This window comes from Lytechinus variegatus, chromosome 12, assembly GCF_018143015.1.
Source record: "Lytechinus variegatus isolate NC3 chromosome 12, Lvar_3.0, whole genome shotgun sequence".
NCBI classification, from domain to species: Eukaryota; Metazoa; Echinodermata; class Echinoidea; order Temnopleuroida; family Toxopneustidae; genus Lytechinus; species Lytechinus variegatus.
Window position 1 is genome coordinate 22,288,478 of NC_054751.1, and position 25,282 is coordinate 22,313,759.

At 35.5% G+C, this 25,282-nt stretch overlaps 1 protein-coding gene across 18 annotated transcripts in view; it reads left to right on the forward strand.

The window, feature by feature from the left end:
• The window catches only part of LOC121424906 (cilia- and flagella-associated protein 46-like), a 95,981-nt gene that overhangs the window by 58,749 nt on the left and 11,950 nt on the right, over window positions 1-25,282 (forward strand). For all 18 annotated transcript variants that reach the window (XM_041620772.1, XM_041620776.1, XM_041620773.1 and 15 more), the window contains 22 exons: window positions 674-772; window positions 1,902-2,049; window positions 3,108-3,206; window positions 4,627-4,791; window positions 5,766-5,968; window positions 6,524-6,703; window positions 7,606-7,741; window positions 8,104-8,250; window positions 8,673-8,743; window positions 9,403-9,481; window positions 9,978-10,064; window positions 10,481-10,651; window positions 11,961-12,050; window positions 15,246-15,518; window positions 16,488-16,585; window positions 17,554-17,700; window positions 18,405-18,528; window positions 19,435-19,553; window positions 20,095-20,300; window positions 20,716-20,795; window positions 21,547-21,607; window positions 24,168-24,203. In XM_041620772.1, coding sequence (XP_041476706.1) covers window positions 674-772; window positions 1,902-2,049; window positions 3,108-3,206; window positions 4,627-4,791; window positions 5,766-5,968; window positions 6,524-6,703; window positions 7,606-7,741; window positions 8,104-8,250; window positions 8,673-8,743; window positions 9,403-9,481; window positions 9,978-10,064; window positions 10,481-10,651; window positions 11,961-12,050; window positions 15,246-15,518; window positions 16,488-16,585; window positions 17,554-17,700; window positions 18,405-18,528; window positions 19,435-19,553; window positions 20,095-20,300; window positions 20,716-20,795; window positions 21,547-21,607; window positions 24,168-24,203 — 2,819 coding nt within the window. The remainder of the gene's footprint in view (window positions 1-673; window positions 773-1,901; window positions 2,050-3,107; window positions 3,207-4,626; window positions 4,792-5,765; window positions 5,969-6,523; window positions 6,704-7,605; window positions 7,742-8,103; window positions 8,251-8,672; window positions 8,744-9,402; window positions 9,482-9,977; window positions 10,065-10,480; window positions 10,652-11,960; window positions 12,051-15,245; window positions 15,519-16,487; window positions 16,586-17,553; window positions 17,701-18,404; window positions 18,529-19,434; window positions 19,554-20,094; window positions 20,301-20,715; window positions 20,796-21,546; window positions 21,608-24,167; window positions 24,204-25,282) is intronic.

The window sequence follows — 25,282 nt, forward strand, 5'->3', positions numbered from 1 at the left end:
GGCTAGGGTTTATAGGACATGTGTACTTTCCTGAATTAAAATCATGTCCAATGGGGGGTGTACACAATGTCACTTTTTTTTCAGTACATTGGGAATTGAGTATGTATCGGGGAAACAAGGATTTTGTTTTCCATGCTTTAATTTTGAACAGTTATTGTTCCACTGTGCAAAAGCCTCGAAATCAATGGGTTTAGGTTTTGTGACCAACTAGTATTACCCTGAGTGATGAATGGACCAAAAGGCAAATGCAACACATTGATAGAGATCAAATGTGTTGAGATGCATCAGTGTTAGATGATTTGGGAATTAGACCAAGTGGTAGTTTTACACCAATTGGCCATTAACCCTATTATGTTTTATATTCAGTGCTGCTGAGGTATGCTGGGATATAAACTAAGTACAGCAGCACAAGCATCATAAGGCTGTAGTAGGACCAACTAACCTGAGCACATGAATACCCCCCCAAAAAAAAAAAAAAAAAAAAATAAATTAAAATAGGACCTAAGTTGTGTTTTTGGACCAAGTGGTGTTTAACTTATGTAAAGTTTATTTACAGTGCTGTTTAAGTATTCCTGGAGATTAATTTATCTACAGGAGCTTAATATTACAAAGCTTTAGTAGGACCAACTAACCTGAGCCACTTGGTGTAAGCCCCTTTATATTTTATTTACAGTGCTGCTGAGGTTTGCTGGGAGATGAATCTACCTATGGCAGCCAAATATCATGAAGCTGTAGTAGGACCAACTAACCTGAGCACAGAGGAACAAGCTAAGTAAGTTACAACAATCTTTCACATTACTACGTTATTTTGTATGTTAAAGGGAGCGCCCGCTTGAAATCCATGTACGATCAATTTCATTCGCTTATCCCTACGGCAAGCCCGTACATGACAATGATCTTGGAGTTGCATACCAAATTGCCACTGAGGGTGGGATAGTTCGTCAGATGACTTGTTTGATTTGTCTTTGTTTGGTCGAGTGCAAGCTGCCTACGCAAGTACCTGTACACACAAATCATGTGTGCACCTATCGCAAACATGGAGATTCCCGAAAGTTACCCGAGCCGGGCCAAGCTCCAAATTACTGCAATTTGCTTATGCTCTCTTTAAGGAGTTGTCTAATCTATTGTATGCTGAGGTAAATGCCATTTTATTGTTTAATCCTATATCTTGATATCAAGAAATAAAAAGTTTTGGTATCAAGTATTCATTTCATGATAGCCAGAATAATTTGTGTTGTTATCAAATTGCACTTTTTTATATCAAGGAAATAAAGATTAAATAATAAAATGCCTTGCCATATATGACTTATAATGTCATGAAAAGAAAAGATGCTGCTATAGCCTGTTGCATTTAGGCTTACACAGTGGAGCTTGATAATATGAATAATGATATCTGTAGTTTTAAGGCTGCAAGTTTTCTTATTTACAAATTCTAAAGTCTTGATAAAAAATGACAGTATTTTTTCCCTGCTGTTATTAAGTTTCAAATAGGAAAATATTCTTGATTTGCATTGATTTGTATTTATGGAAAAATAAATAAATGCTTATGGAATTCCCTCCCATGAGAGATCCGGGATAGCAAGTGTGTCGTAACATGGAAGATTGACCTCTCTAACTCATGTTATCAATGATGATTTTTTTTTTTGCTCCCCCTTCCTTTATGCGCCTTTTAGCATCTCTTATGAAATGGATATGGTGCCTGATAAGCTGTATTTATTATTATTATTATACTTACTAATGGTTTTTATAGTTTTAAACTTTGATTTTTGCTTTTTATACCACCAAGGTTTCACTGTTCTGTGGAGTATGTGAATTAGAACTTGAAATATATATTATTTCCTTTTTTGCTGAGATATATGTATCATCTGTACATTAAAAACTGACTTATTATTTTTATCTAGATCTCGTGATGAGATTGCCAAACTACGAGAAAAGCAGGCCCAAGTTCAGAGAGAAGCTAAGAGAGTTGAAGAACTTAAGAGAACTATGTCTGGTGATAAGACCAAGGCACCACAACTATCTCGCAGTATCATTGCTCCAGACCAAAAAGTAAGCATTTTGGTTTGTTTATCCACTGCATTTTTATTGAAATAATTTCTTTTCCATGAAATAATCAACAACATTTCATCATCTAGAAAATACAAGAAATGTCAAGGAAGAGAAATAGGAATAGCGAGTGACGATTCAAGCAAAATTTGAATATATAGAAAATAAGAGTTACTGATGTTCAAAGAATTGAGAATGATAGTTTAACATTGGTGTTATAGCTACAGTGGTTGGGCCCAACCGGCACAGAGGATTTCTGTCCACCACTCATCATGAAAAACACAGCTTCCATCCACCAATAATTTCAAACGATAAGTGTTTCAAAACTTACTCCTTGCAAAGAGGAATGGCCTTTGCATTCATTTCCATCTTTAATCTTGTTTTATTTGCATAATTTACATGAAATATTTTTATATTTGCTAACTATCAGTTTATTTTCAAAGATTTGCTAATGTCAGATTGTTATTACATTGATGCTTATGCACTTTTGGCTTTAAGACCACAAACTCGGCCTGAACAAATGTAATGCTGTGAAATAGCGGCCACCACTAAAATGGGTCTACTAGAACACTGTTGGACCTAAAAAAAATCAGTGTTTCAAGATTTTGTTCAAAATTCCAAATTATGGATGCTATCGAAATGAGCCAATTTTTTTTCCTTCAAAGATTCCTGATTTTTGCTGCAAGAAGTTGGCAGGTGATTTTCTCACATGAAAATTGCTCTCCTTGTTCACAGAAGCTTAGTTCTACATTAACGTTGGGGATACTGTCGATTATTTTCAATCTGCCGGAAGTACAAGTTGTAAGAGCTCATTATAAGACTTATAGAACTTGATTTCACTCCCTCTTTGGTGCTAGAAAAAAAACCTTCCTTGTATCTCCTTTAAAATGAAGTATTGTTCAAGGCCACTGGTGCAGAGACAATGAAGAAATAAAAAGGATCCCATAAAGAAGTATTTAAGTTTTGAATCCATCCTTAAATCTTTATTATTGCTCAGTATGCTTGTAAGTGTATCTGATAGTCTTTCGTTTGAATGTCATATTTTTTAAAAATTATTTTAGACCGATATTGTTGAAGCAGTGAAAGGGTTCAAGAAGGCATTGAGTGCTCAGTCATACAGACAGGCATGGACACAACAAGCTGAGATCCTTATCAAACAGGTAACAAAATACATTCTCTTCTCGGACATGCCAACCATTCCCTTTTGATAGTATTTGTTCCTTTTTTTTCTATGAATACACCAATACATTTTTTGCATGATTTTTTACTTTTTGAAATAAATTTTGATCATGGAGTATGTATTATACACAGCACGTGACACGAGTGCCGGTCCGACAGTCCTAGACTGGTATAAATCACTGTCGGGCCAGTAACTTGTTGCATGAAAGGAACAAGTGAATCCTTGCCTACGAGCACATGTTTAAAAGGGTGAATTATCAAGTGAATTATCAAGTAGAGTCATTTCACATGTTTTTTTACCGATCTCACCACAACAGGCTGTCGAGGTTTCATTGAGAATTTTTTTTTTTTAAATACTTTTTTTTTCCATCTAAGAATACTTTTTTTTTGTTGTAGAAGGTTGGGAGGTCAGTCTTCTGACTGTTTCCCGACTGCATTGTCTGTTTATATAAACATGAACATCACCATGTTGGGAAGTTTGAACTTATCCTCCCCTATTGCTCCCTTTCTACATTGCTGTAGGTCTACCTTTATATCTTGCTTTCTTTCTTCATTTCCCCTTTCCCTTTCCTAGTTTCCCTATTTTCCCATCCTCTATTTGTCTCCTTTTCTCACTTCTACTCTTCAATATTTCACAGTGTCTATGTTCGTCTCATTTTCCTTCATCTTTGAATTTGTTTAGTCTTTCTCCCTTGATGTTACTTTGCCTTTGCCCTCCATACCCTAATTCTGATATGATTTAACTTCTTGTTAAAGATATGGTTTGATTATGCCTGAAGGCCCTTGGTTGGTGATTTGAGTTCTAATTGTATTGATCAAAGCAATTCAGTGGAGGATAATGTTAACAGAGCTGTTATCATCTTTACTTTATTATACAGCACAGATTCTGAAGCAAATATCCTAAACCAGTGATTGAAAAAACTATTGTGATTTTACTTTGTAATGCTATGAAGGTGCGTATGAAACTGACTCAAAACCAACGGATGATATGCCATTTGACATAATGTAGTAGCTTTGATAGGTCTAGATTTGGTTTTCTGTTTCTGTTTATGGTAACTCCAGTAGAAACTCGGCAGGACAGCACTGTGCTGGTAAACACCAAGCTGGTATATAACCAATTACCTAGGAAACATTTAATGTCTAGGTTAATCAGTCATACATGTAGTGACTGACCTTATAGACGACATAAATTACTCTCAGGCCTTTTTTATCAAAGTGGAGACAATCGCAGAGTAGGGATTCAAACTCACAACCTTGCGATAATGAATCCAATGCTCTAACCACTGGACCACACGACCCATTTAGCTTCATTTGTATGACTGTAGCGTAACCTCTTTCATGAACATACAACTATTGTAACAATCAAGTTATTGTAATCATCCTGACTGACTCTCTGTCCAGGGTTACTACCAGTCAGCCAGAGAGCTCCTGAATGAAGCTTACCTGGCAGCACAGGCCTTTGAAGACACCTGGACACAGGCCTACATCCTTCTGCATCTGGCCAGTCTGGCCATAGCGGATGAAGCGAACTATGGACAGGCAATCAACCTTCTTAAAGAAGCTCAGGTAGGCTTAAGGTCACATCAGACTGAGTCTGGTCTGGGCCATGCCCCAAACCGATTGAAATCACTCACAGTTCGACACCTTGGGGAGTCCGTTTTTGGATTAAGATATGTTCATTGATAGCGACAAAATCATTGCAAAGTATGGACATGCATATCATACACATTGGGCCGAAATTCACAGAGGGCCTTCCTGCCCTGAATAAGCATATTTTCCATGATGCCTGTACTGAAATAAGCTCTTATTATTCATGTTCCTGTTATTTGGAAGAAAAAACACATTGGCCCTTATCCTGAAGTCAGGTTTAACTTAGACCATGGTCTAACTTTGTGCTAAAATTATGGGAAGCCAAAAGTGTCAAATTTTTCATTACATTGCATGTTTCATATGTTTACTCTGCTCTTTCCTAGTTCTTTGATTGTGAAGACAATTATCTATTCATGATTCCTAGACAATTGAGAATGATTTGAGAGTCAAATGAGCTGAAATATTACATCTCTACTGTTAGTGATTTAAGTCACAATTGGCTTTCCATAGTTCAACCACAACTTAAAACCAGAGTTTGAATTAAACCCGACTTCAGAATACAGGCCAATGGATCAATTTCAGTGCATATATAAGTTTAACAGAGCCATGAGGAAGTGTGACCCATATCTTGGAATAAAACTATTTTGTGTGTTTTAGCCAAGGGATACACTGCTCCTACATTTCATAAAAACAATATAACCCTCTCTAGGCATTTATCATTAAATTGTGATGGAACCTGAACATGCTGCATTTACAAATTCTGATGAAACACAGTTCCTTCAAACACTAGTCATATCTCATGATCCAAACAACCCGACAATTCAAGTTTGGTATCATCTGAAATTTTGCTGATTGACTGTTTGTTCCAATAACAGTAAGCACTGGCTGACGATTGGTCGAGATTTCAAGTAACATTAGATTCATTTTTGAAAATTTTCTGTTTGTACTAGACACTTGAGAGTGATGAGATGTTTTGGTTGAAGACCACCCTACTGATGGTTGATGCTTATCTTGGAGACATAGAGGATAGAGAGAGAAGCAACAAGGCAAGGTCCCTCATTCTGAAATCATTAGCAACCTTCACTGCTCTGGCTGAGAAGAGACCAAACAAAGCTGGAATGATCACCTACATCAAGGCTACTCTAGATGCAAAGTAAGGACGGTAGATTGAATATTGAATGAAGATCATCTTGCTTTCATGCTGTTTGAAAGTTTTAGTTCATTCGATCCAATGACTTCATGATAGTAGATTTAAGAATGGCTGGAAGGAGAGGCTGAATTGTCAACAGAAAGATGGTTGAAGATTGAGGATAGATCTTGATACAAGATATGAGAGAGAAATAGAAGGGGGTGGTGAGAGGGAAAAAGAAATATTGAACGAGAGAGACGGGGGGGGGGGGGGGGGGGGGGGGCTGCAAGAAAAGGAAGGGGTCCATGAAATATCAATGCAACAGCAATAACATAACATAATATTTACATTATATTTTATTTATTTGCAAGATTTTTAAAATCTAATATCAGTGTGGTGCGTTGTGCTTCATAAGGCATCTTAGATATTTTTCACTGACTTTCTTCTCTTTCTGTTATTTTTGTACAAGATGACAACAGAAATCACTCTTAAATCACTTTACTTCATAGATAATTCCCCTGATATGAAACCCCATCTTCCTGTCAAGTACATGTGTAGCATTTCAAATATCTTTTTCAGATTTGGTGAGATTCAGGTCAACCAAGTTCTCCAGGAGTGCCGTGATACCATGCAGCCCAAGGCCCATCGGGAGCTGCAGACGGCTTGCCAGAGGTTTGATCATAGCGCCAAGGAGATGTTAGGTGTAGGATACAAGAGAGAAGCCATACAGATCTTGCAACAACAGGCTAATGTCCTCAGGTATGAGCATACACTAATTTAATCACTCTCAAATCATTATTCACCATCGTTAAGAGCAATCATTCTAATAAGTACTAGAATTCCATTCCAAGTCTTGGGCTGTAATTCACATTTGCTGCTCTAAACCTAGAGTATTGAATGCAAGTGTGTAGTAAGAGCATAGATATTATGAACTATTCATACTTGGTGGTTGGTTTTTACTTCCTGCTTTCAGATTGGTACTGTGATTCCTATAACTATCAGTTTGTTAATGTAATTTAAAAAGGAAGGAAAGATGATGATAGAGGTTAAGAGGAAAATATATATATTCTTAATGTCCCAGGCCTGTATTCTGAAGACGGGTTTAACTTAAACTCAGGTATAAAGTTGTGGTTTAAGTATGGACAGCCAATTGTTACATAATCACTAACAGTAGAGATATACTATCAGCTCATTCGGCTCTCAAATCATTCATAAGTGTGTACGAAGTATAAATAGAGGATTGTCTTCACCATCGATGAATCAAGAAAGAGCACAGTAAACATAAAAAAACATGCAACTTAATAACAATTTTGATACTTTTGGCTTCCCATACTTAAACCACAACTTTAAACCTGAGTTTAAGATAAACCCGACTTCAGAATACGAGCCCCAGTGATTTTGTGACAGCTTGGAAAAAAGAGGAGTGTTTCCCACCCTTGAAAATACTATACATAAGTTATTCCAGAAAAAATGATAATAAAATTGAAATGAAATAAATGAAAATAAAGCTTAATATAAAGAAAATCCAGGAAAATCTTTCTGTTAGAATGTTCCCTATTAATTACCACTGTATTTTTCTATCATTTTCATGATCAATACCAATTGTGTATTGTGCAATGACAAAATTATTCCATCACTAAGTTTCTTGTTTTATCCATCAGGTTATTTGCCTGTGACAGCCAGGACAAAGAGTTACAGCACAAGTTTCTTTTGGAGGCTTACAGCGTTATGAAGACTGTGGTGTCCATTGCTGATGATCTTATGATACAGATACAAACACTGTCTTCTGTCACTGAAGTAAGTAATGGAGGACTATTTGTTATCAGAATCCAAAGGAGGAGCTGCGGTTCATTGATCTTGCTGTATATTTCCATTTCACAAGTTTGGTTGGGATATATGTATAGATCTACTGGAGCTTTTGTTCAAGTGTCTCAAGTCTTTGATACTATCTACATACATAGTAGTGGATGTAGACCTAGCTGATTCCTTCTTGGATAGGTTTGATTTCCTTTCTGTCCTGGTAATAATGAAAAGTTATGCAGATTGAATATTATGTCAGTATCTTAATTAATTTTCTGTTCATGATCTTGAACATTTAGAGTACAGCAAGCAAGCTTTTATTCTCACATCTTTTTGCATGTTATATTATTTTCGTACAGATGAGGAACGTGAGCCTGCCTGTGCAAAGAGAAGCATGTGCTGCCAAACTGACTCTGAGTGAGCTTCTCATTGATGTCTTTGCCATCTTTGCTGAAGAAGACCGGAAACACAGGATTGCAGAGTCTAGGAAAGGCTCTCTAGAGAAGGTATGTATTAAGTGTTGACAGAAGGGGGGGGGATGCAGTCAAACTGATTCTGAGTGAGCGTCTCATTGATGTCTTTGCCAAAGAAGACCGGAAACACATGATTGCAGATTCTGGAAAGGCTTTCTTGAGATGGTATGTAGGTGTTAAGGCAGGGGGGTGCAGCCAAACTTACTGTGAGTGAGCTCCTCATAGATATCTTTGCCATCTTTGCCGAAGAAGACCGGAAACACAAAATTGCAGAGTCTAGGAAAGGCTCTCTTGAGAAGGTTTGTTTGATGTCTGTAATGAGAGACTCTGTAAAGTGCTTTGAATGTATGTAAGACATGTAGAATGGAAAACAGTCTTTCAAATTTTCAATTTAATAACAAAATCACCTGACCATTGTGAGAGCAATTTTCTTTATGCCTTTATCCCTTTCCTAGTTGGTTGAAGAGTTTATTGCAGCCACGCCAGTTATGAGTGATGTGACCAGAGACTGGAAAGAGCTCACAAGGTATTTGTCTCCATTTATCAATATTGGAAATGAATGAAACCACACATATTGTTATCTATTTTATAATTGAAATGAAAGTCCTGTGTTGTTGGCAGAGGGTATGTTGACAATAAGTTTGTTTAATGGAATAATTCTTATTAAGATGAGGAATGTTGTAATGAAGATTTGATGTTTGTGTAGTGAACATGGTGCTGAAAGGCTATATTATTACCCTGGTAAATGAAAAAAACCCCGTAACATTCCCTTGATAAGCAACGTACCTCTTAGGTTTAACTACAATTCTTTATTGTTAATTTCAAAACGTTTTTGGTGGTCAAATTATTTGTTGGAATTAAAGGATTTTAGAGCTTGTTTTCTTTTCATTTTGCTTCGACATCACATGCAAAATACACTGCCTCATCTAGTCATACAATATATATTCCACATCCTGAACGATGCTGAATGAAAGTATATTCTTTACAAGTTAGCAAATTTTACTAATCTCATAATCCTTCTAGATGTGGAAATAAACTTAAAAGTATCTTTTTGTTCCGTACTTTGTGTTTATGATTTTTATGATTGAAGCAAGTAGATTGAACTGAAATTTAACCAAAAGCTATTTAGAATCAAGAATCTTTTATGATTTTAAATGAATGTTTTTGTTTTATCTTCAACAATAGCACTGTATCATCGTCTGCTCTCAATCAGCTTACTGGTGCGCTGACTCTGGGGGGTGTCATACCACATCTCAAGGCAAAGGTAAATAGGACCTGAGCTAAAACTCTTCTGAATATGATTGCTGAAAAGAGAGTTTACCACCATTTGAAATTAATGATTTAGTTTTTCCCTATTGATTTGATTTGTGTGAAAGAATTCTCTCCATCTTCTGAAAGAAATGGATGCAGATAACTTTAAAAAATGAAACACATGCTGAGAGTAATTTTACACATAGATGATCGGCATACAATTCTTGGACTTAAAACTAAAATAAAGTAAATATATCACTGAATGTAAGTACTTGTGTGTATTGATTAATTGATACCAAATCTGTTATTAGTTTATATCAATTGTCAGTTGCTGTGATAATTTGGTGGGTTTTTTTTAAATTAATTTAATTGTTTGTTGATGTTGATATTGGTTGAAGTGGTATTTGTGAGAGACACATGTACCCTCTTTGAAATACAATTTTCCTTTTTTCCTGACTAATCATTGATATATGATCTTAACCTTCAATTTCTTTATTACATACATGCAGGCCATGTACAACATTGGTCGGTGTCTGAGAATGCTTGGTATTCAGAGAGGACCAAACCCACCAAACCAGTGGGATGTTCAGTTCATGGTAAGACCAATAACATTCAATGATTATATATGTGTTCCTTAACCCTCTGGCATTGGAACCCCCATTTACCGTAAACTCAGAATTTGTTTAACTATGTCTATGGTTAGCTGGTATATTATCGTGCATGTTTCTAATCAGGACCATGACGATTCAGAGCACTTAAGAAAAGTCAAATTGTTTATTGTTTATAAATATACAATTATCTTTGCTTTAAATGATACATTAAACCTTTGTGTTCAGTCTTTTGGGGTACAAATCAGTTGATAAAAGAACATATATTTTCTGGTGTTAATTAAATCTGTAAGGACATTTTATCCATGACTCCCGAGTAGGCTTAAATTAGTCCTATGTCAACTGAACTGCATTTTGACTATATACAAATGTTTATTTTAGTGAATGATCCTTCCATTCTGCAGAACCTTGTCCCTGTCGCAGCAGCAGCAAGCAAGGCCCCACCCCAGCCTACCCAAGGGGATGGAGATGGAGAGGAGGAAGCTGAGGCTATGGTAGAAGAACAAGAAGAAGAATTGTCTCCAGCTGAGATCAGACAGGCTGAGAAGATCACCAAGATGGTTAATCAATATAAGGTATTTAATCTCTTTGTGCCCTGTATTGAAATTGTATGTTTAATATGAACAAAAAAACAGCAGGATTTGAATCTCTCGTTAACCTTTTGCTTTTTGTTGATTCTACCTGAAATATTTTTTTTATTTAGGCTGATCTTTGACTACATTCTTCAATTTTTCTTTTCTTGCATAAATTTTCTGATTTTGAAATAGCCAAACGATATATTTCATTAATCATGGTCATGTTGGTGTGTTTCATAACTATGGCGCCTTTTAGGAAATAGATTTTTTAAAGTATTATAGTTATGACATTGTATTCTCTAAAGCTCAAGGGTATCTAATCAGAATCTTGTGTGAGATGTCTTATACTCAATAATCGTAATGATAAATTGGACCATATATATAGCGCAGCTACTACATTAATATACTCTACTGCGCTTAACAATTCGTATCTTAATTATTATCCCGGATGTAGCCGAGCTGCCATACAGGCGCTCAAGCGTTTGAGGAATATCTTCCTACCGGAATTTCTTCTCACCTGGGTTGATTGTAGCACAATGTAGGTAAATTTCTTGCCAAAGGAAAACACACCATGGTTGGGAATCGAACCCTCGTCCCTCAGATTAAAAGACGAGAGTCATAACCTCCAGACCACGACGCCCCCACTTCTGCTTCTCTGATAGTTACCTATTCCATGGCCTAACGATATTTTGTTCTTTGAATTGATGCTGTAATTAGAATTTTACTTACTACTCAATACTACAGTGATATGTGGGCTGAAAACTTTCCCTGTCACAGTCTGCTTATTGTGGTACTGGGGAGCAGTTCGTGAAGAGCTTCGTCCGTGATTCTCACTGACTATTTTGATCTTAGCCAATCAGGTGTGATAATATCAGCTTGTAATAATAATCACTTAAAAGCGTTGTGGCCTAGTAGATTAGTCTTCTGACTTTGAAACAGAGGGTTGTGGGTTCGAATCCCAGCCATGGCATAATTTCCTTCAGCAAGAAATTCATCCACATTGTGCTGCACTCAACCCAGTTTGGGTGAGTGGGTTCCTGGCAGGATTATTTCCTTGAATGCATGAGCGCTGAAAGGCAGCTCGAGCTAAAGCCGGGGTAATAATAACAACGCGCCTCAGAATAGAATATTTCTAGATAGGTGGCGTTATATAAGTGCATGTTATTATTTTCATTAAAATAACTCTTTGACTGAATATTTGTTTTATGAAATGCTCTTTTGGTAGCCATGAATTCGCTATGAAGCACCACAAAGCTCTGTCTAAGATTGTGAACTGATCATATTGTTTGTCTGTTTCATGGATAACTAGGGTGAACAGACTGCCTCAGAACTGTATCTCAGCCAAGCCACAGAGGTCCTTGCACAATGTGTTCAGCTCTCTCTTCAAAACAACTTGAAGGTTTGTTGCTATTTCTACAAAATTATCTCTTCCTAAGTGGTTCCCTACCTAGGGTTTATCACTTGCAAAGAAATAGTGTTTACTTATAAACATTATTAGAGATAATTGGCTATTTACAATTTACATTCCTTGACCTGTTGCAATTGTCATTTCCATTAGAGACAATGAAAACTTAATATAAGTTGAAGGGTTGTTGGTGCTCCTGAAAACTACCCTAGTTTTTACAAAGTAGTTGGTTCACTACTAGTCCAGGATAGGCCCCATAGAAAATTGACCAAACCTTGTTTTTTATATATACAATGTTTTTTGATGGTTTCTTGTCAATTCGAGGGTGCTGATTGCGAATCTGAATGATGCCACTCGTGTAACCTTGAGCATTTTCCGTAAATTGGCAAAATCCAGTATGGCCGCCAAAGTATATGCAAATTACCCATGAAACTCATAAAATTGTCCTCACATTGGCTGTGAAATGCATGAAATTGTGTGGCAGGAGTGAAATACAATCTTAAAACATAATTTCTGACAAAATATTTTTTTCCTGATATTCAAAATGGCCGTCATTGGCCACTGTATACACTATCATGTACAATATGAATAGGGAAAACTAGTTTTCACAAAAATGAGCACTAAACTGCAAAAATCGCGATGTATGAACGAAGTAATATATGCAAATCATCATTACTAATGAGATATATTATTCATTATGTCAAATATTGGAACATTGCTGTATTTTGATATCTAAAATAGCCGCCACTGGCCCAAACAGTATATTATGTACAATGGCAATGGCCGGGGCCAAAAAAATGACATGATTGAGCATTAAAATGCAGATTATTAAGATAAACGAGTGGAATACTGACTAAAAACATGATTGTAAATATGCCATTTATGTGGTAAATGCTGTATTTTGAAATTCAAAATGGCATAGCCCCTATATTAATCATGTACAATGCGAATAGAGAAACTAATTTTCACATGAGTAACATACACAAAAGGCATGTAATTGTGATCTTTGAATAAAATATTGTCTGACAACATGTTTTATAGCAAGACATATCATTTCTTTTGTCATGCATGAGATAAATACTTTATTATGGCATTCAAAATGGCCCCTATAGGCCCTAACAGTATTATCTACTATGTGAATTGGGACGTATAATTTTGTAAGAATTTGGATTTGCTTGACTATGACATCCATATAATCCTGTTGTATGAGTGAAACGTTATTTGAAAACATTTTTTTTTAATCATTGCATTTCTTCTTCCATATAGGTGATAAATACTGTATTTTGACATTCGTAACAACCTCTACAAGCCCTAAATAAATTATGTAACATGCGAACAGGGGAACTACACATGTAATATTCACAAGAGTGAGAATCATAAAATGCATTTAACTGTGATGTACGCGTAAAGATATTGTCTTAAACAGTATTTCTAACTGAAAACATCACATATGGGTCGTGGACATGGTGGAGGTAATAAATGCTGTACTTTGACATCCAAAATGGCTGCCATAGGTCCTAAAAGTATTGTGTACTTTGTAGCATGGGACATATAATTTTGACAGAATTTGGCTTTGCTTGACTCTAAATATTGCATATAATTGTGAATTGTGATGTAAAGGTGAATTATTGTCTAAAACCATGGTTTCTAACTAGATATATCATAATGTTGTGTAATTAAGGTGATAAAATGCTGCATTTTTAAATTGAAAATGGCCACCATAAGCACTTATCGTATATATACAATTTGGGTGGAGACAAAATATGATGTTCACAAAAAGGGCATATGACAGCCATTTTGAATGTTGAAATACAGTATTTATCACCTAAATTACATAAGATATTATATATTTTGTTATAAATCATGTTTTCAGACAATATTCCACTCATACATCACCATTTGACCAAGCAAAGCCAAATTCTGTTCAAATGATTTGTTCCCATTCATATTGTGTATATAACGGACTGTAGCGGCCATTTTGACTTTAAAATAACCGTATTTATCACCTAACTGGCAGAATAAATGATATATCTTAATAGAAATGATGCTTTCAGACAATATTTTACTCATAGATCACTATAATGTGCATTTATGGTGCTCACTCCTGTCAATATGGTTTCCCACTTTGCATTGTACATAATACGGTTAATGTCGATGGCGGCCGTTTGAAAGTCGAAATACAGTATTTAACACAAACTTGAAACCTGAACTATATATTTCGTTAGAAAATACGTTTTTAGACAGTATCCAGTTCATTTATCACATATATATGCATTTTAGCGCTCAATATTGTGATTTCTTTTCTCCCATTTCTCATTGTGTATAATACTTTTAGGGCATTTGGCAGCCATTTTGAATATCAGAATACAACATTTACCACATACATAGCATATTGATAATATATTTCGTTAAAAATCATGTTTATAGTCAGTATTCCAATTGTTTTATCTTCATAATAAGCATTTTAGTGATCACTCTTGAGAGTTTTTGGCTCCCATTGCAATTGTACACAATACCGCTATTTTAGATATCAAAATACTGCAATTTTCCCATATATGACATTACAAATTATGTATCTCGTTAGTAATGGTGATTTACATATATTACTACGTTCACACATCGCGATTTTTGGCAGTTTAGTGCTCATTTTTGTGAAAATTAGTCTTCCCTTTTCATATTGTACATGATAGTGTATACAATGGCCTATGGCGGCCATTTTGAATATCAGGAAAATAAATATTTTATTAAAAATTATTTTTTAAGATTGTATTTCACTCCTGTCACACAATTTCATGCATTTCACAGCCAATGTGCGGACAATTTTATGATTTTCATGGGTAATTTGCATATTTTGGCGGCCATATTGGATTTTGCCAATTTGCGGAAAATGCTCAAGGTTACACGAGTGGCATCATTCAGATTCGTAATCAGCACCCTCGAATTGACAAGAAACCATCAAAAAATATTGTATATATAAAAAAACAAGGTTATGCCTCTTCTATCCTGGACTAATTTCTCACACAGTGAACAGCTAGAATACTACACGTGGAATGGGGGTGGGGGGGCATACATTGAAGTTATGTTAGTCCAATAGAAGCTGATTTCAAAGTAATAATCTTGAAGTGATTTAATAGTTATTAACATACTATTGAAGAAGTAGATTATTAGTATCATTTCTTTTGATGATAGGACATGGTTCGGTCAGCATGCATGGACATCATCGAGGCATGCGGTCAGTACGACCAAGCCATGGCCTCCCATTACCTAGCCCTGTACCAGTCCTGTCAGGCTTCTGCCTCTCTTGAAGACACTCTCTCCAGGGCTCAGGTAGACCCTACCACCTCTAGACAGGCTAACATCCTGCATCAGAGACAGCAGCTCCTGGGTGAAAACACCACCACCAACCAAGCCATGGGGACTGTCATGAAAACTGCTGTAGATGCTCTTGGTTCAGAGTCAGAGGTGAATATACATAATAATTATACTTGCTTATATAGCGCTTAACACTTACTTTGTCAGAAGTCTCTAAGCGCTCTACAGAATATGCAGCATAATCACCCTGGCTTTAGCAGTGCAGCTGTTACGTGCGCTATGTTTCAAGGAATAAATTCCTGCCAGGTACCCATTCACCAAGTGCAGCACAGTATGGAGAAGTTTCTTGCTGATTGAAATTACGCCATGGCTGGGATTCGAACTCACCACTCTCTGTTTCAAAGTCAGAAGACTAATCCATTGGGCAACAACGCTCCATATATTGTTCTTTTATAATGAGGAGGAGGAGGAGGACGACGACGAACACGACTACAACCAAAACTATGACGATGATGATGGCAATGTCAATAGTAATAATAGGGTAGTTGTATAGGGCACATATCCATCTTGTAAGGTGCTCAATGCACTCCTATATTTAATGGTTTCTTAGTAGTTCCCTGTCTTCTGATAGATATTAATTACAGGTCTTAAATTGCAAAGCATGAACTAAATTGCCCAATTCATCATGAGATTAATTTAACGTCCTTTTGTTTCAGGGCACAAAAAATGTATAAACAAATCTGCATGTACCCTAAGCTTTGCTTCCAGTTTTATACTCTTTCTGAATATATTATACTGTTAAGTGTTTCTTCTTTAAAAAAAAACATAGAATGGAGGTGTAACTTGTATGAAGAAGTCTTCAGCTTTTTTCTGTACGTTATGCTTTCCATTAATAGAATTTCATCAGGTATATTTTTTTAAAAAATGTTTTTGCAATTATTTTCAGTGTAGTGTAAGTTTTTCATCACAGAAAATACAGTTGGGTGCTTTACCCCCTCTAGTTTGCACAAACATTATAAAGGAGATTGGCAAGTACTGTACAAGGTTTCTATTTCACAATGTTTATAATATTGTAAACATGGAACTTGTAATTACACTCTCTTACTTCACCAACTACAGGCTTGGAAGCGTTTATTGATTGCTAACAATCATTTGGAGCTAATGAAGGAACTGCCTCCAAACTTCAACATAGTCATTCTACAGCACACAGATGACAGGTAAATACATGCATAATGCTCTGAAATATTATATCATGCTGCAATCATTATTTGCCATGGTATAATATTAATAATATTGAAAAAATTAATTATAATGATGATCATGATAATAATGGTGATAATAGTATTCACTTTGTTTGGGTCATTATAATATGCTTAGCATCTTCCTGGCTATTGAGTATGAGAGGGGGGATAAAAACATCTGCAAAATACAAACATTTACGAATATAAGCTGCAAGATTGATGCAAGATTGATAACCCGAACTAAGAAGTATTCTCACATAACCCCCGACCTGAAACAGTTACACTGGCTTCCGATCAAATCACACATAAACTTTTAAGCTACTGTTACTTATCAATGTCTTAATTCCTTGGCCCCTAAATATCTCAGTGAGAAATCAATAAGATATGTCCCTTCACGTAATCTAAGATCTTCACAGAGATATCTGCTTAAGTGTCCAGTTGTTCAGACCAAGTTCTATGGGGAGAGATCATTTTGTCATGCGGCCCCTAAACTTTGGAATACGATCCCTTCCATTAAGTCGCCTTAAAACTTATTTGTTTAAGCGGTTCTATGATTGAGACAGTCTACATAATAGCTTTAATCCTCTCTCTTCTTTGTCTATTTTTCTATGAAGTGCATAGAGACGCCCATGGGTAGTGATATGCGCTATACAAGCAACGTCGTATTATCATTATGATTACAAATTATTCATGTTTTGATTAAATGAATAAAGACTTTTTGAAATGTTAATTAAGTTTGTCTCAGCCAGGAAACTTAAAAGTTTGCCTTAAAATCCATTTAGGAAATGAAAATTGCATTTTTTCCTACAGTGTGCTCTTAAAAAAAATAATCTTTGCCAGTGAACAATTCATTATTTCAAATTTATTCTTTCAAATTCTTTTAACTCCAACAACCTTATGTATATAACACCAGTTTATTGCCTTTTCTCCTCTCCCCTTCATAGGTCTGTTCTGTATGGTGGCATTCTTGATAAGCCTAAAGCTGGCGGTAAAGAAGGCGGAAGGTCAAAGGGTGGCTCCACCCACACCTCTAGGGCAAAGGTCACTCGTAATCTGGTTGAGCCGTCTGCTCTGGAGAACCTATGCTACAGGTGAGAATGGAAAATGACTGGAGTAAACAAATATGGCAGATTTTATTTCATTGTAAAATGGATTTTTTATGTTTTTTAATCAATTAAGAAAAATACAGATTTATAGGTCAAAATCCATTGGTATGATGCAAGAACAGAGATGAAAAGAGGAGCTGTTATTCATGTGAACTTGGTTTGAATTCAGTTATCATCTGCCAAGTCTTCTGAAACTTTACACTATATCCCTACTGTTTGGTTAGGCTTATTAATTACTTAGTGCACTTTATGATGAAATGATTTTGAACAAAATAGTGTTCACTTAATTCATTTGTTTGATGTGTTGAGAAAAAAAATATGTTCAATGAGGTCAGTTTGTAGTGAAGGGATAATATATTGTCCTTTCTGCCTTGTTATCCATATGCCTGTAGATAACTTATCAATTCCCCTATCAATGATACTAAGTTACACCCATAATCAGCGCCATCTTCACAGATTGTTTATACAAAAAAAATCATATTCCTCTGTTTACTTTTGTATGACACCAGTGCAAGATTTTAGAGCATGTAACATGCAATAGACAATCAGTTGTTTAATTTATTTTAACTGTAAGGCTTTGACAAATCATATACAAATCAATTATATATATATTGATTGCATCTTTTCATGCTGAAGGATCTTTGTTCTCTAAAATGACTCCAATACAACCTTCTGTTTCTCTCCGTCAGGTTCCGTCAGCACAAACAGGAAGTGATGCAAACCTTGTTGAAGGCGGAGTACAGAAGATCACAGAAAGCTCAAAGACAACGTATGCTGGAAAACCTTTCCGATGATATGAAAGAAGCGGTCACTGTGAGTCAAAATTCCTTTAAATTATCTCAATTTATTGGTGGATTAAAAAAAAAAGATCCATGAGAGAGTTGAAGTCATTCCATGGTCCAGCATTGGTATGTCCACTGAGTGTGGGGTGGTGTTGGCCAATACTGATCTACTGCAGATGGAAGCTGACAATCATTCCCTGTCTTCTATATCTTGGCCTTGTATCACAAATATGTGAGATGGATTAAAATATGAAAGATCAATTCCAATTTATTTTTGGTCAGTGTTTTAAAGAATACATCTATGTACAAAGAACAGTGATCTTGAATGTCCTTTGAAGTTGAGATTTTGATACAAACCTTTGTAAGTATAGCATCCTGTTTGATATTTGAAGAATGGTTTAGTGGTTCTGACTTTTGCTGTCAAGGTTTTGAGTTCCATTCCCATCAAAGAGGTACATTTTTTTTCCGCAAGAAAGTTATCTATGTAGCACTGCACTCGACCCAGGTGAGGGGAAAGGATACCTGGCAGGAATAATTCCTGGGCCCCGTCTTACAAAGAGTATTGATTGATCTGATCAATCGTAGCTCAATGGAAATTATCAGTGTCATAATTTTTTGTACAGGAAATTTGCAAAATGTCCTTTGTAAACAAAGGGGAACACACTGAATTGTCAAGAAAACAATGAAATTATGAAAGTACATCACATCTAAAAAATAAATTTTGAACAAACCTGCATTTGATATGTTGATGTTGCCGGCTTTCCATAGTTATGATTGAATGGATCAATAGCAACTCTTTGTAAGACAGACCCCTGGAGTGAACTGAGCACTGGGAGCATACACTTTAGCTGGGGTTATGATAATGTACCTAGGACTAGATCACTTCTAGGTAGATGTCACTATATAATTTTTTTGTTACTGTTACCATTATATGTAGGAGTTAGCTGATGATCTTGGAGAGACTGAAAATCATCTTCAGGCTCAGTTTATCAACCTACTCTCAGCCTTAGAGGACTATCTCAGACCAATCACCTCATACTTGGAACCAGCAATAAGGTATGATCTCAATACCATTTCAGACACCTTTTATCAGAGTTGTATGCTATTATAATCAATTATCTTGGAGGACCAACTAAAACCCAATTTTCACTTTTGGTTTAAAAGTTAGAATCCTGAAACAATGTCCTGTTATAGCTTTTAAAAGCTGTCAATGAACTGGTGAATTGGATACTTACATTTACAAGATACATCCCATAATTCCTGCTCATATATGAAGAACTTGGTTCCAAAAGATACAACATTCAGTGTCAATAAATGCAATTACTTATATGAACATTTTAATATATCAAAATTGCCTAGATCTCTGTTGGTGCAAAGCTCTATTTTAGAAACCACTTGTGGATGCCAAAGTTAATGACAAATTTGTCTCAGCAAATTAAATGGTATTATTGTTACTTGAGTTTATTCATACAGATGGCTCAGGATTGCTTTGTCACTGTCATCAGTAAAAACAAAGAAGCTGTTGTACCTCAGGAAGTACTGTATACTGACGTCCAATAGCCAATCAAACATCTTCTCTAATCTTTTCTCCCGTCAGAGCTCTTGATACGTCTAACAATCCTCCGGTAGGACGTGATGCAGCAAACCAAACCCAGGATGAATGTGTTATCATCTTAGCTGACCAATGGCTTCTTGAGATGCCACTGGAAGCCTTAGCCATATTCTCCTCTCCAGCCATTACTGCATTGACCAGAGACTTCTCTCTGCAGATGCTCTACAACAGATTCTACAGAGAGCCTGAAGGTAAGACTAGATATCCCATCAAGTTAAACTAGTCAATAACATCAAATAGAAAAGTCCCTATTCAGAGCTTCTTTGTATATTATAGGTATTTCAAAGGGACCGATGGTCCGTTCAGAGTTCCCCTCTAAGATGGAATAAGTGTTGTTCTTGTTGAAAAGCAAGAAACAAATTTGTTTGATTTGATCGCAATTAAAAAACATTCAGAGAAAATTATTTGGATGAAAACAATATTTGAAAATTGTTCTTTGTCAGAAGTAACGTTTTCACAAAACCATGAACTTTAGCTCAGAGAAAAGGGGTTAGCATTGGTTTTGAATTTCATGTAGTTATTATACACAGCTGAAATGGTTTCAAACCAATATCAGTATAAGTAGCCAATATCACATCTAAAGCCCTGATTCTTTTTCATTGTTAGATGAGATGTCTGATGATAAGAAGAAGAAAGAAGCAGCTAAAGCCAAGGCTGCTAAAGACAAGAACAAAGGAGTCAAGATGGTAAGTATGATTTTCCTTCCAATCTTCCTATAAAAATCATGTAGCCATTAAAACAATAAGCACCTTTCCCCATTATTTGAGATTACGAAGGACTGTCACATTTGTAATTTCATATAAATGGATTACTGAAGTTCCTGTTGTGTTGGTGCTTGTGATGAAGGTCTTAGATTTCATGCATGAAGAATCGTTTTTTTTTTTCAACCCACATGATTGCAATATATTTAAGGCCTCATTTATGAATTTCAAATGTAGTGTACAATCAAGTGTTCATAGCTCTCAAGATTGGAAGAGTTTGAGAGTGCAATCATGCGTGCAAGAGTCATTGTTAAAATTGCCAAACTCTTTTTTTTTTTCCAGATTTGAATCCTTGTCATCATGATTAGGCTATGTGGCTTTGTCAAGGAAAGGGGCACTTCATATTGCACCTTTCACTGTTATTTTATTATTTCATTTAATTTTGTATGTTCTATTGAAATAGATGGATATTATATGATGAACAGTAAATGATTTTTCTCAGCACAGTGACTGCTGAGAGTTGCAATCAATCCTGTTTTTTGTGACTACCTCTTCAAAAAGCCAGATTTTCTGTTTGCTGTGTTTATTATCTCCCATGAGATTGTAAAATAAAGAAAAAACACAAAGATCACCTTTCTTTCCCCCATGAGTTGTCTTTACACACATATTTCACAGTATGCTTGATTTTTCACCGTGTTTTAATATTTCTCTCTTAAATTTGTTTTCCATCGTTCAGGTGCCGTTAGACAGGACAGTACCACCAGGCTGCCTTCCTCTGGATACACACAGCTTCAAATGTATCCTTTACAAAGCAAACAAAAAGATTATCAGAAGAATGGTAACAAGGCAATTCCCTAAAATAATAGATTTGTTGTACATCTGAACCCCATTTTTCTACTTTTTAACTTTGTTTCATGTAGTAATCAAGCCATGATGATTTAACCCTAAAAAGACTGGGGGGGGGGCCTTTTAGGCCCCCCCTGTACATAAATCGCGATAACTTTTTTGCGCATGAAGCGTTCGCGCCACCATTTCATGACTTTTTTCTCTTGAGTTTTGCGCAACTTTTGATACCAAATTTGTATACCCCCATGCCGCGGTTGCGGAGTTACGTAACATTTTCGTATCACATGTCACGTAAGAAATTGAAATTTGTATTCGTTTGTGTGTAAAGTGTATGGTATTTGAATGAATGTTATACACATTGTTTTCTAACTACATTTTTATTTGTTTCTTTCTATATTATGTCACTTGTTAATTCAAGTAGCAGTTCTAGGATATGAAAATAATGAAAAACATTGCATAAAAAAATAAAGAAATACATAAGAAATGTAAAATAAAGAAATAAATAAGAAATTAAAATCAAAGAAAAACATAAGAAAAGTAGTGCAAAATACCAGAATCGCTTGCACAACTATATTCTTGGGTGCAGGAAACACTGAATAGACAAGTAATGTCACACTTTAGTTGATTATGCTATAATTGATATTGAATAAGTTATATATTACACAAACCCAAAATATATCTAGAATACTCAAGAATTTGCAAACAGGAATTTACATGTATGGACCGCAATAGGTACAATATGAAAAATTCAATTTTTTGATGAAAATTTGCATAATCGCATAATTAATTATGAATATAATTTGCATAAATTATGTGATATCTCCTATGCTTTGTTTTCACCAGCTAGTGTACATGTAACACATCACTTGTGTATCTTCCAAGATTGCTTTGTCTCATTGCAAGAGAGTGTAATGCAATAGAACATGCCAATTATTGTATTTCTCTACATAACGCATGCAGAGTACTTATTTGCATATTTAGTAATTACTAATTTGCATAAGCATATCTAATAATTCAAGCACGAAATAACACAATTCCATGATAAACAACCTCTTCTTACAGCTGAAAACCTTGAAACGGGATTTATGGCCCGCAATAGATACCAAAGTATGAAAAATTCAATTTATTGATAAAAATTTGCATATTCGCATAATTAATTATGCATATATTAAAAAATACAATGAATATCAGTATTTTGACTATGTTTTCTTGTAGAGGACATGACAAAGGATGTGTGTGCCAAATTTGGTTGCGATCGGACGACCAACGGCCGAGATCTTAGGGGGGGCCCAAAAGGCCCCCCCCAGTTTTTCTAGCCTCCAAAATAGGCCAGTCTTTTTAGGGTTAAGAGCTTTATGACTTGTCATATGGACTTGAAAACAATGGCAAGTCATTCAAGGAAGGTCCCATGTAAAGGGAGTTGGACATACATACTTTATGGACATAACTCAGTTTGATAAAAATGCCCCCGTCTGCAATTGAGTATGTCATCACATAGTCTGAGGACAGGTCAGGTTTTTTTGAGAAAGTATATTTTCTTAAGTGTGTTCTAAAAGACAAGTACAGATGAGAAGAAAAATACTTATATTCATTGCTTTATTTATTTCAATGTGCCCATCCTTTTTATTTTTGCATAATGCTTTGTAGATTGCCACCAATAAGAAAATCATTGGTTTAGCATCACTTGTATTATGGGCAACTAGGATGAAATGAAAATGTATTCCCAATACCAATGTGAAGATGAAAGACAAATCCACAGGCAGAAAAGGCTTACTGTGCCTGCAGAGAACCAAGCCAGAGATAACATGGGCTAGGGTCTATAGTATACAAATAATAAGTGTGTATGCGTGCAATGGAAAGAATATTTTCATGAGATGAAAGATGTAAAGTTAATCTTTCATCGAATGTAAATATTCTTTCCATTGCACAAATATTTACATTCATTATGTGTTTTATATAACTCATAAGTTACAAAGTTTTTAAAAATGTAAAAAAGGAATAAGAAAGATTAGGTTGGCCTGTTTCCATCAACTCCTTTTCTCTGATAATTTCTAGTCGGTGGATTACACCATGTATTGACAGCTCATCAGCCCTTTGCTTTCATTGTTTTGTGACGTGCATTGCTACACGGATCTGAGTCGAGTGCGCACAGTCAGTTTGATCTGCGCCAACTTCATGCGCGCAAACACACGCAACACACATACACACACAGGTAAGTAGACATACACATGATTATAATGAGGGAGCGCTAGCGCGCTTACCATGCAATGGAAAAATAAAAATTCACGTTCACCGTGCAATGGAAAATTACAAAATGCTCGCAGTCAAGAATGGACCAAATATTGAACACCTTTCAACCAATCAGATGGCAAGAATCTCTGTTTGAGTTATATAAAATATCATATATCATATCATATTATATCATACTGAAATTCTGTTCAATGGCTTAATATGTTAATAGTAAGATTGCTATCTCAATAAGATTTATCCTTAATTCCCACTTGTGACCAGATGTCGTGGATCCTCACTATGACTCTCCTGAAACAGGTTAGAATAACGCTATTACTATATCAACCTGGGAAACATTTCACAAAGTTTCTTGCCATTGATTTTCACTGACATACTTGGTCTTGGCCAGTCATATGCTAGTATTTCAGTAGCTTTTAACAGTTGTCAGTGAAAAATCTCAGATGAATTGATAAATGAAATGCTCCCTGGTTCTACGAAGAGACATTGAATAGATGTCAATGAAACAAATTTTATTGATATGGCATTAGAGAATTAATTGTTCAAGGATGTGTGATTACTTTGTATTATAACCTAAGGATAATCTAATGCCTGTTTGAAAAATATCAATCCTCTTTATTTAAAGACAAATAAAGATTTATCAACCCTCTGAATATTGTGAGTATATACCTACTTTTATAGCAATCTTGAAATCAAGTCATCAACTGGGTTGAACTAATTTCCAACCAGGAAAATGGGGCAGTGGGGGGGGGGGGCTTAATATGATAATGAGGATTCAGAGGATTTCGTTAGCACCATTTAAAGGAAACCAAAACCCAAGAAGAGAAGCAATTTTATTGGAAAGAGTAAAATGAGAAGAACCATTAAAAAAAAAAGTTTCATCAAAATCTGTTATGAAATAAGCAAGTTATGGACTATTAACAAGTCTTGTACTTTCTATGTGGATCCTCAAATTGGCAAACGTGCTTCAAAATGGCTGATTTTGTGGACAACTCTCCATTTGTTTTGTACACATATTTTCAGATTTTCCCCTTTATTTTACATATTCCACATTATCACCTCCTGACCTTGACATATTTGGTGTGGATTATATTTTCCCATGACATATGTTGTGCTCAGAAGGAGGCAAGATGCAATTTGAAAGATAATGAGGAAAATCCGAAATATTTGTGTACAAAACAAATGGAGAGTTGTCCACAATATCAGCCATTTTGAAGCACGTTTGCCAATTTGAGGATCCACATAGAAAGTACAACAGAATTTTTAATAGTCCATAACCTGCTTATTTCATAACCGATTTTGATGAAACTTTTTTAAATTTTTCCTCTCATTTTACTCTTTCCAATAAGATTGCTTCTCTTCTTAGGTTTTGGTTTCCT